This window comes from Prosopis cineraria, unplaced genomic scaffold, assembly GCF_029017545.1.
Source record: "Prosopis cineraria cultivar Desert tree isolate PC_DT_omini unplaced genomic scaffold, ASM2901754v1 PC5, whole genome shotgun sequence".
Taxonomy (NCBI): domain Eukaryota; kingdom Viridiplantae; phylum Streptophyta; class Magnoliopsida; order Fabales; family Fabaceae; genus Prosopis; species Prosopis cineraria.
Window position 1 is genome coordinate 7,035,793 of NW_026555336.1, and position 12,293 is coordinate 7,048,085.

The window sequence follows — 12,293 nt, forward strand, 5'->3', positions numbered from 1 at the left end:
TTAACAAGAACATGAGATTCTTATATAAAAAATTTAAAGAGTTGAAACATTTCCTTTTTGGTTAAATAAAGCAGACATATTTTACAGTTTCTACAATTCAATCGACATTTCCAAGAGAACGATTGCTCGCTCTCGCAGCTCGCTGAGCCTTCAGGTCCCAGCAGTAATGGCGAGTTCCCGCTGCTCGCTTCGCCTTCAAATTCCTGCCTGTGAGTTCCAGCAGTAATGGCGAGTTTGAATCGAATCTACTTGTGCTTGCGCTTATGCCTCCCTTCATCCTCCCAATCTGCCTGTGGCGGAGGGGGCGGAGACGGTTCGTACCTAGACGGCTTCCGTTTGAAATGCCTTTCGTCATCGCTGGATTCGTAGTCCACACTCTTCCTCCTTCCACTTCCAGTCGAAACGACCTTCCCTGGCCCTGACGATTTGTAATCGTCATAATACCCATTCGATACTGACTTGTGATGCGCCGAAGTCGTCGATCCACTGGCTAGTTCTGCAGAAGATGACGTGGCGAGCTTCCTCTTCTTGGTTACCTCGCCCTCTGGGAAGCTTATGCGAGAGAAGACGCTGGCCTTGTGCTTGCGATCTGCAGCTGCCGCCGCCGCCGCCGCCGCCGCCGCAGCAGCAGCAGAAGAGTTCTTCGCCACCGGCTCAGAGGAGCGCCTAGATGAGGACTCCGAGGGGTGATGGCGATGGTGATGGCCATAGTCAGGGTCCAAATCACGGTCACGATCGTTGTCGTAATCACGATCCCGATCGCGATCAAGGTGGTGCTCAGATTTCCTTTTAGAAGAGCGTGAAGGTTCGACCTCGCGCGAGGATCGATCTGGCGATGGCCGGTCCAATCGACTACGGTGGTGATGGTTATAAGATGTTCCCGATGGCGGTGGAGTAGGTTTCTGCACCGAAAGACAAAAATTCCAACTGTTAGCGGCTAAGAGCAACGTTCCAGAAACTCCGATTTTTGTGTCTGTGTGTGTGGGGTACTTTATTAGCCCTTTTGCCACCCACCAAACAGTTAACCACGCGTGCGTTAAAATGAGCCCTTTTTATCCCCCTTTTCTTTCTTTAGCACATAAAAGAGAACATTTAAAAACGCTAAGTTCTAACAAGCCTCGAGCCCTAACGAATGCAAGTGACTACTTATTTTCTGTATCTGTACTGTTATGCAGGGGAAAACACGGAATGCAATTGACCTTTATAACATTTCAATGTACTTCAAAGTTCCACCTTATGGTTGAAAAATCGTTTATACATATACAAAATAAATTAAATTTTATACATGTAAAAAACCCACAAAAGTAAAACCCAGTTTTGATACATATAAAAATATAAATTAAGTTAAAAATAATTAGAATTTTAAATATACAAAATCGTTCTTGTAATGTCTTTGAAAAGAATAAAAGTAATACAAATGTAATCACTAATTTTTAAAAAATAAATAATTGTTTGTTCACGTAAGGATACGTTTCTGTACCCCTCGAACAACCAATTCTTTTCAGTAACAGAAAAACTCCTCTTGGAGATTCCAGGCCTAGATGAAATTAATAATTAGTAATAATACAAACGGAGGAATAATAAGCAGGCACAAATTCAGGATCAGCATCCCCACTTTGCCGCACTTGTTCAATGTAGTGTCAGCTCAAGATCTCAAGTAGAGCAATGGAAGCCCAGCTAATTATATGTCGGAACCTAACACCGTCGAGGTTTTATTTCAACGAACTTCTAAACCATTTGTTGGTTGTCGTTGACCTCAGAAATATGGCAAACTATATTAGGGTCGTTGCTCCCTCCACATTCCACAACACATAACCACACGCAACCAAAATTGAACGTGGCGTTATCTAGTGCAATATCGGTGTTCTTTTTGCCCAGGGTGTGGGTACTTTTTCTTGCTAAGCTTTCAAAAGAACTACTACTCAAAAGGGCAAATGCCGCGTGAGTCCACCAGAAAAAAGAGAAATTACAAAAATAAAAAGTACATACAGATTTTGATTTTATCGGAGGAACATCCCCACCACTGTTCACTTCCCTACCAATCTCCCGATCTTTGGCCATGTCCCTGTTTCATGATGAAACAGTCTCGTAAACGCACAGTAAAAATATACCAAACACTTGAAATAAGATGCACAGCGGCATCGATCATCGAGCAACAATCACGTCAATACATTTAAAATATGTTTTCTCTGTCCATAACCAAGTACCCTTGTCCATTACTAAGAGGCAAAAGGAGTGAGGTGGAAATCAAATTCTAAGGCATTAAATCATGAATTAACCACCATTTTAAACAATCATTCAGATATCCTCTGACATCCATAATTTCGCTCTAGGAATGTGCCTGGTATGTTTATTCAGAAAGTATTCCAATTCAAATAAATAGAATTGAAATGGTTGAAACTTTATTCAGAAAACAAGTATTCCAATTCAATAACTTCTTGACAAAATTGTGAAAGTGAAAGATAACAGTTAAAATCGTAGATATAATTACAATAACAAGTACAGGCAATAAATAGAATTGAATGAAATAGCCGAATAGCTGAACTAGAAATTCCATTTATAGTACCTTTCTCCACGTCTCTCAATTTCACGCTTCCTCCTGAGATCAGCTTTCCGAGCTTCAAACTGCTCTCTACTCATAATCGGAAGGGGAGCATTCATAGCATTCATGCCATTCATGCCATTCATGCCCATGCTAAACTCCGCAAGATCCCTTAACATGTAACAAGATATATGTCTCATGAGTTAAAATCATGTCGACTGCAGTCTTGTACCTATATATAAAATTATACACGCAAGCAAATTTTCTAACACCCCTCCCCCAAAAAAAAAAAAACCCAAAAAAAAAAAAAACTCCCTCAGCCTAGCAAGATTAGGAGGATGAAGTGATGCCATTTACCCCCAATCAATGGAGATAAATATTGATAATTAGCCTAACAAATACCTTGGAGGTGGAACAACAGGCAGCATGTAGTTCTGCATGCCAAAGGGATCATGAGGCATAACACCCCCAAAAGGCATATCTATGGGGCCTAAGCCATAATTCATCATTTGCATTGCACCTGCATATGGTGCCACAAATCCTTCCATGCCAGGTTGCATGCCATTCCAGTATGGATTATAGCCTGGGGGCGGAGCCATAGGCATCATATAGTTATCAGCTCCAAAGTCTTGTGGAGTTTTCCACTGAAAGTCTGCAAGATGCATCCAAAATTTAATTTAAAATGAGTTACACAACATGAATAAGAGGCACAAGCTTTCCATTTTTTCCACTAAAAGTTCCAGCATTACATGCATAAGATCTCAAAAGAAACATTACAGAAGCATGTCAATACATAAGAAAGAAAAGAGAGCAGCAGATTACCATTTGTGGGTACAATGGGTACACGAGCTTTCTTCTTTTTCTTTTTCTTCGCTGCAGAAAAAAAAAAAAGAAAGAAAGAAAGAAAAGAAAAGAAAAGAAAAAAAACTCATGAAACTGGCCTAAAAAAGGGGGAAAAGGGAGAGGAAAAAGAATAAGTTTTTCTACGATGGTCCTCCCATTATCATCCTTATTCACATAAGCTCCCCAATAACCACCCTCCGTCTCTTCCTCAGTATAACTTGAAGAGTTATCAAAACAACTTGACACCAATTTGCATTACCTGCCTCAATAGGAGCCAACTTTTGTTGCACTTCTTCCTCAACCAGCTGAGCACTACCTTGTGAAGCTTGTTCCTTTACAGTCATTGACTCATGAGTAGCTTCAGATACATCAGCAGCTCTTGTGGGCTTTACATCTTCCGACATCTTCTGTGGCACAGATAATGCCTTTCTATCATCAGCTGTCTCCTGCACTTTCGTTTTTCCTTCATCAGAAGGGGACGCCTTTTGTTCTCTCTTAGACACAGCAGATGAGGTTGGAGAAGGAATCTTGGGTTGTGGACAACGAGCAGACTCCATATCTAAAAAAATCCAAAGCAGGGAAACAATGTAAATAACGACAAGTTAATAACTAGTAATAGTTACAGATCCCATCATAAATAACCTTGAACTTGAAATGCACTCCCAGCATTTTCAGCGCTAGTAGTTCCTGTCTCCATTATGCGACTAATTAGGTCTCTTGTCGTCTGATTTGGTAAAAGATCATCTGCAAGTATATTAGCTGCACCACAAACGCAAACAGATTTGGAGATGATGTAGTCCCTGATACCTGGGGGAAAATTTAAAAATTAGCATCAGCTGATCAACAAAATGCTCAACTTCAAAAAGCAAACAATATAAGTACAGCAAAACTTACATTTGTCACAAAAACTTTTAAAACAACACTTGCTTGTTAGTACAGCATCTTTCATCACATCCTTGCACAAGGGGCACCGGAGTTCAGGTGGTATATCACTAACAGAGCGTGTTGTTGGTAAGCCTTCTATTTCTTTTTCAAAAGCAGCCCTTTTATAAAGAAAGATGGCAATTAATTTCATGCCTGCAAATGAATGAAATAATATATCAGATAAGTGTCAAGGTACTCACTCGTTTGGCTTCAAGACAGCTACATCACCAGTTGGCAAAGCATAAGAACCATCAGCAGCTGCCATAAGCATTGATCTCGGAATGCCAGTGGGTGGCTTCACCCTCTTAAGGTCATAATTTGGATCACCATTTGTAGGACAATGCTGAATAAAATGCCCTGAACAAGAGAAAGGAGGTAGTCTAAGCACATTGGCATTGCTACCCACCATTTTGCATAAGAAAATAGAAACTTTTATTCAATACATACCAGGCACCTTGCACCTATGACACACGTAACCTGGTGGAGGTGTTTTCTGTTGCAAGCCTGCCCAAACCAGCAAGAATAAGTAAACATGACATCATTCAAAGCAGTAGGCCAAGAAAGGGAAGGGGGAAAAAGGAAAAATTCAAGCACAGGCCAAGAGAATTACCATAACCACGTCCACTAGCCATCCGTCCACCCATGCCCCTTCCGAAACCCCTACCATAGCCATCAGAACCTTGTCTACACACCCCACCAAAAAAAAAAAAATCAACAATATTATAAAGTAGAGGTATTTGGCGAGAGCTAAAGAAAGAAGAAAACTCACCGCTGCCAATCCAAGGCTGGAGTGTCAATCAAAGCCTTAATCTTACTGTCCTCGTCAGCTTTATTTGTAGTTGGAGGAGCCTCTGGTATTAAGTTGCTCGATTGAACAGGCAATACATCAGGAATTGCATACAACTCATTGCCAAATTCATCCCATTCAGAGTCTTCAGGCTGTTATTAAGCACTTAATAAGCACTTATCTCCTAAGGAATGCAGAAGAAACATTTGACAGGATAAGAAATTATAAAAGAAGACACTTACATATTTCATGGAAGATGCATCAACAGTTGGTATGCTACTCTTTTCAGGCTCAATTTCCACCACCTTATTTTCCACCTTTTGCCTGCAAAATGTAAAACAAGTAGCAACTCAAAGAAAGATCAAATATATCAGCAGACATTGCAAGGAAAAGAGCAGTATTTTACTGCTAATTGTGCCAAATATGATATGAACTGCAATAAAAGTGAGGGTTTTGTGAATTTATCCTAAATAACAAAATGAACGATCTGTCGTGATAAATCTAACAGTTATTGAGATTTTAGGTTTGAGATAGTACTCTTGTTCAGTAACAATTGGTAAACGTGGCCGTCCAGGAACTCGACGTATTAACACTGATGTATTTTTAGGTATCAACATTGCTTCATCAAGATATTCTGAAATTCCAAAGAGACAGAGACACTATAAAACACTGCATATATAATACACAAAACCATACTAAAATCCCGCAAAGTTGGACGCATGAAATTCCTATCAGTAGCTTGCAGCCTAATTATATCTGAACATCCTGACCAACAACCAATGCCACTTATCAGAAGTCATTTCCCTTTAGTTTGTTTAAGCATGGAACAAGATTTTGAGTATTGTAGTTAGAAAATAGAAAGAATTCCATGAGTTTTTCTTCTAAGATAAAAATGAAACATGGTAAATACTGTAACTTTAACCATGAAACATCCTCCTGAAAACCAGATTACAGAGCTCAGAGTGTAAAACTAGAAGGAAAAAACCATATTGTTTAAATTTAAAATTAATCATGAACCCCATAGCCCCAAGACAATAGTTTAATTGAAATCAGAACCAACCTTCATTGGTCTGGGCGTTGGTGACCACAAGGTCGAAATCAGTACCCTTGCCTAAATGCTTTGATTCAAAAATTTTTTCTTTCAATGTAGCAACAGAGATGAAAGGACCGTCCATAGGAATTGAATCGTAATCTCTTGCACTCTTAAATTTATAATACACCGCCATGGTATATTTCTCTTTCAATCTATAAAGAAAAAGGATAACAGCAACACAATAGCGAAAAACAAATAAACTATAATCAAAGGCCTCGATAAAATGAGCGCCTGATATCAAACTTCTAAACAATCAGTACAATATTGAAGCTCTTTTCTTTTCTTTTTCTCCTATTGTCAATTACTCATATAGGATCGCACAAATCGAACCGGCAAAACGGTGAGCTCTCCTTGATTTTTTTCCCGCAGCCAGATGCCGAGTCTTCGTCTTCGTTAGAAATTGCAACTTTCAGATTCAAGAAAATCTAAACTCCGTCAAGCGTCCAAGTTCAGAAGCCTCCAAAAGCACGAATTAGAGTGCTTAGATCGTCATCGCCCTTGGATTGGATGAATATTAGAGGGATCTAAAACAGAAGCAACCCTCTCGAACTAGTAGCAGCAACAATCCGAACGGGAAGGAACAATCAGAGAGAAACAGGATCTGTTTCTGAAGAAATCGACCCAACCAATCAGGAATATCGAACCACGGAGCGAAGATGTGATATGATCGGTGAAGATCGAACCTTCCGATGAGAATCGCGAAACTCCTCCGCCGCGCCCAGAGAAAATCCGAAGTGATGCAGAAAACGCCCAATCAATCGAAGAGTATCATGGCGAAGATTGGCGAGCCTCGATGATGAAGTCTAGGGCTAGGAAAAGCTGATAGAAAGTAACTGGGTCAGCGAGCGTTCGCTTAATAATTTATTTCATTATTTCTAAAATAAAAATCCTCCACCATACTTCCCCTTCAAGGTAACACAAGCGAACGTCACCAACCGCGCTAGCTCGATATCTGTTTGTTTTTTTTTTTTTTTTTGGTATAAGGCACGCTCATGAATTTATTGTTGTCACATTTTAGATATGGACTCGCAACGGCAGGTGTTAGTGGGCCGGGGATCCTGGCCTGATAATAAACATAAACTAATTTTGTTATTTCACATGCACTGATAATGTTAATAATTTTACATGCCGGCCAGCTGGGCTGGGCCATAAGTTGATATTTTCAAAGTATGCTTTGAGAAATGAGAACGCACCGAGATTCGATTTTAAATTTTTTATAGTAGGGATACTTACCTTCAATACTCGGGCGTATTTTGAATTATATGTTGAGAAAACCACAGCAAAGGATCTCTAAAGCATTTTATTTATGTCAAAGGATCAAAAGATTCTTAATTCACTCTATAAGACTAATTAATTAAAATATAATTAAATTTTAGTGTGAAAAGATAGAATTATCTCATATAAAAAAAAAAAAAACTATCACCACAACACCACTCGTCGAGCTATGCCATTAATGGCCGAACTGCCCGCCATATCAAATGCCAAAGCTCTAATATTGATAGCCAAACCACTCACCAAATCAAATGCCAAAGCTTTGACACCAATGGCCAAATCATTTACTAGGCTCCAATGTTGGTCACTAAACTATCAAGTGGGATAAATTTATTTTGTTTTTTCTTTTAAAGTGATCAAGAGGTTTGAACCCACACTCATTGAGGACCAAAATGATAGTTAGCTAGTAGGCTAATAATTTATTGCAATTATATAATACAAATTTTTATATATATTTTACTTTGTTTTTACTTTTTGTGCCAATACTTGTTAGGAGTTTAATGATTATTTATCATTTCACAAATGATTAGCTGTTAAATTACTAGTGAGACTTGTTAAAAAATTTAATATGCACTAGTTATGAGAAATGTTTTCTTATTTTTATTATCAAAAGCCTACATGTCAAAAACTTATATAAATTTATTATTTTACTAAAATTTACTTATCAAATTATTAAGAAAAATTTTTAAAGCTAATAATGGGATTTGTCATTATCTCAAAAATGATTATTTTTTAAATTAATAATAGAGACTTGTTAAAGAAATTTATATGAGGTGGTTTTTATAAATATTTACTTGTTTTTATTATCCAAAGCTTATATGTCAAAAGCAAATATGAATTTATTACTTTATTAAAATTTACTCATCAAATTATTAAGAAAAATTTTTAAAATCAGTGATGGACTTGTCATTTCACAAATAGTTATTTATTAAATTATCAATGTGGACTTGTTTGTCAAATTATTAAGAGAAGTTTTTAAAATTAGTAACGAAACTTGTTATTTTACATATGATTTACTTGTTAAATTATCAATAAAGATTTATTAAAAAATGTTAATATAGAGTGATTTTTTTATAAATGTTTACTTTGTTTTCATTACAAAATTTTACATGTCAATGACTTATGTGAACTTGTTATTTTGTCAAAATTTATTTTTTAAATTATCAAGAGAAATTTTCAACACTAGTAATGAAATTTATCATTTCATAAATAGTTATTTGTTAAATTATTAATTGAGATTTATTAAAGAAATTTAATATGGAGTGGTTTTATAAATATTTGCTTATTTTTATTATAAAAATTTTACATGTTATAAGTTTAAATGAACTTGTTATTTTGCTAAAATTTACTTATCAAATTATTAAAAAAATTTTAAAACTAGTAACGAAACTTGTTATTTCACAAATAGTTAATTATTAAATTATCAATGAGGACTTATTTCTCAAATTATCAAAAAAAATTTTAAAACTAGTAATGATACTTATCATTCCACAAATAATTATTTGTTAGATTAGCAATGACGACTTGTCATTTTTATTAATAAAAAAGCAAATATTTATAAAAACTTATGTATATTAAATTTTTTAACAAGTCCCATCGATTTAATAAGTAGTTATTTGTGAAATGATAAGTAAACATTAAACTCTTGATAAGTACAGGTATGAAAAGTGAAAATAAAGTTAAAAATATATTGAAAAAATACATAATTTGAATTCATATATTTTGTTCAAGTTTTATTACAAGTCCTGTATTTTTTAATTTTTTAAGTTTATACTTTTATTTTTAAGTGTTTTATGTCTTTCTATGAGCAATATGACAGAAATTTACAACATTGAAAAAAATACAGGGATTTATGATAAAATTTGAGTAAAATGTAAGGATTTAAAATTAATTTTTCCAAATATACATAAAGATTTATGTTATATAATTAGAAAGAATTGCTAGCTTAGTATGTAGCTTTTTTTTTTTCTTTTTGTCTCTAAGGAGATGTGGGTTCAAAACTTCCCTTGACCACCTTAAAAAAATTTAATCTGTCTCCCTCAATGATTTAGTGACTCGAGAAGCTTCAACATCTAGTCCTATGAGATGGTTTAGCCACTAGTGGTCAATGATAATAAGGGGATTTTTATAAAAAAAAAATGAGGGTTGGTTTTGTATTTTCACATTAAAATTTAATTACATTTTAATTTTTTAGTCCTGTGAATTCAAAATCCTTTAGTATTGTAAAGTAAATTCATAATCTTGCAGTCTTTTTCTGTAAATAAAATACTTTAGAGGTCTTTTACCGTGTTCTTCCCTTATAGGTTCCCGATAAAATAATCGTGTTGTTTGTCGCCAGCTGTCCAAACGGATAGGTTCTTGGAAGCACCTTTGATTATTATTAATTTATACTCGATAAATTTTGAGGAAGAGAATGAAAATTCCGGAGATTATAACACTATTATAATATTATAATATAAAAATAAATTATAAATTGTATTTTTAAATAAAATATATTGGGGGAATTGGGGATAACATTTAATTAGGGTTATTTTATTAGAATTATCTAAATAATGATATTTAGAATATCTCTTAGATTATTTATAATTTAATTTAATTTTCTTTTTTTACATACAAAGCGAAGGAAAAGCATAATTTTTTAATTGGATTTTCTTATCACCATCTTTTTAAGATTATTTTAGGTTTTATTTATTTTCATTAAAATATAATATCTAGATAAATCTAAATTATCTTGTTATCTTTTAAGATTTGGATTATGATTTAATTTATTACTATTTTAATACTTTTATGGGTCTATTTTTTTAACCATCTTTTATGGATCTATTAAAAGCCTTAATTTCTTAGTCAGATCTCCACTAATTTCTATTTTTCCAACTTCCTCTTTCTCTTTTCTCTTTTCTCTCTCCCTTCTTTTCCTTTGCCCTCTCTTCTCCCTATCTCTTCCCATTTCACAGCGCGCGCGCGCGCGCGCATCTCTTCGCATTTCACGTCGCACGCGCACACATTATTTCAGCTGCAACTGGATTATATCTGTATAATTATTAATTATTAATTCATTGAAAATATGTGTATCTAATTTATTTTTAATATAAAATCTAATAATAAAGACATAAATTAAAATCAATATTCAAAGTGAGTCATGAATAGTATTGTTCATATGTATATATAAGTAGTTATAAAATAAATGGTTCATAACTAAATCGCAATGTTTGTAATAATTTATAAATAGTATGATATGCTATTTTTTTTTACATTGATATTAATTTTTATGTCTAACCCATTATTTACAGGACCTTTAGTTTAAAAAACTTTCTTTTCCGGTTAATTACAAAAAAAAAAAAAAACCAGAATCTCAGCCATGATGCGCTTGTTACATTCTTGGGGGAAAAATTCAGCATGATCACAGCTGGGGGAGCAAAAATTTGAAAATAAAAATAAAAAATTGTTTCTTTTTGTATTTTGTCTTAACAGCCACGTCATATCTCATTCGCATGACATAACGCATCTGACTTGCCAAGACATAAATCAAATGCACTTGTATGTTGTATCTCTGAATCTGAAGTATGCAAAAAGGAGTTTCACGTCTTGTTTTGAACTTGATTTTGGGAGTCCAGTCATATTATTTCTTTCAATTTTTTTAGCCAGGTAATATTTTTTTCATGTTAAAGTTTAAGTCCAAAGAATAACACCACCTACCATTAAAATTGAAAATAAAGGTTGGATCTAAAAAACCACTTGTTTAAACCTATTTTATAAGGGTTCAAGTTTAAAAAAATGGATATTTTTTAAAAAAATTGAATTTTCAAGCCCGACCCTATAGACACTAAAAAAAGGCTCGGCTACCCTTTTAAGCTCCTTTTTTTTTGTTTCTTAAAAAATAAAATGTTTTTAATTTTTAAATTAATTTAAATTTTAAAATATATGTTATACTTTAAAATTAAATTTTCTATTATTTATTTTAATTTTTAAACATTGTAATTTATATTTTTATAAAATATATAAAATATTATAATTAAAAATTTTAATTTTTAAAAATTTTAAAAAATAAAAAATTTACGGACTTGATTTTCAATCTTTATATAAAGATCAAGTTTTAAAAAATAAAATATTTAAAAAAATTGAATTTAAAGACCCGAATTTTTAAAAATCGAGCCCATCGAGGCCATATAAGCTGGGTCCGTTCGTTTTTTTAACTCCCATTGCTGAAAGGCAAAGAAAGTCGGGGGACAAAAGAATATTTGACTTTTGAAATCTTCACGTTAAATAAACAACTTATTAGCCCACAGATTTCTAGAACCAACACTGTGCAAAAGCAACAATTACATTTGTCAATAGACCAAAAAGAATGAAAAGAAGACTTATTTAATTATCAATACCAGAATAATCCACTATCATTCTTCTCTGGTTTTGTTATTGGGAAAGCAAAATCCGGGAAATTTCTCAACCACGTGATAACTTTTCGGTCTTCCCAATTCCATCATTAAACATTTTTATATATGGAAAACTTGCCGACAAAGAGTAGAAGAACAGTACTTACACGTTATAATAACCAATACTAATAATCCTAAAGAAGAATAAGCTTCGTGTTGTGCTTATAATGAAACGTGGCCGTCCAAATTTGGCTCGTTTCATTTGAAATGCTTTGAATATGTTTTCGTCACAAACGTTTACCGTTGAAAATTCTCTCTACCTTAGCCCCCCCAACCCCCCCCCCCCCACACGCGCAAAGTCTCAGACCTTTTCTACGGAAGCTTCCTCTCTATTACATTTCTGTCCTCATTCCCTGAGACACCTCTATAAATATGCTTCATAATAAACCATTCGATGCATTA

General features: G+C 34.3%; 1 protein-coding gene across 1 annotated transcript; it reads right to left on the bottom strand.

Annotated features, from left to right (window-relative positions):
• Nucleotides 1-7,145, bottom strand: LOC129311184 (E3 ubiquitin ligase PQT3-like). The gene is made up of 15 exons (XM_054953258.1): nucleotides 6,157-7,145; nucleotides 5,634-5,730; nucleotides 5,339-5,420; nucleotides 5,079-5,248; nucleotides 4,920-4,993; nucleotides 4,757-4,813; nucleotides 4,510-4,666; nucleotides 4,280-4,428; nucleotides 4,028-4,192; nucleotides 3,645-3,944; nucleotides 3,365-3,415; nucleotides 2,945-3,194; nucleotides 2,567-2,713; nucleotides 1,990-2,065; nucleotides 1-902 (listed from the first exon to the last, which is right to left on the bottom strand). The coding sequence occupies exons 1-15, from the start codon at nucleotides 6,320-6,322 to the stop codon at nucleotides 246-248; spliced, it is 2,598 nt and encodes an 865-aa protein (XP_054809233.1). The 5' UTR covers nucleotides 6,323-7,145; the 3' UTR covers nucleotides 1-245.
• Between the last annotated feature and the right edge of the window lie 5,148 nt (nucleotides 7,146-12,293).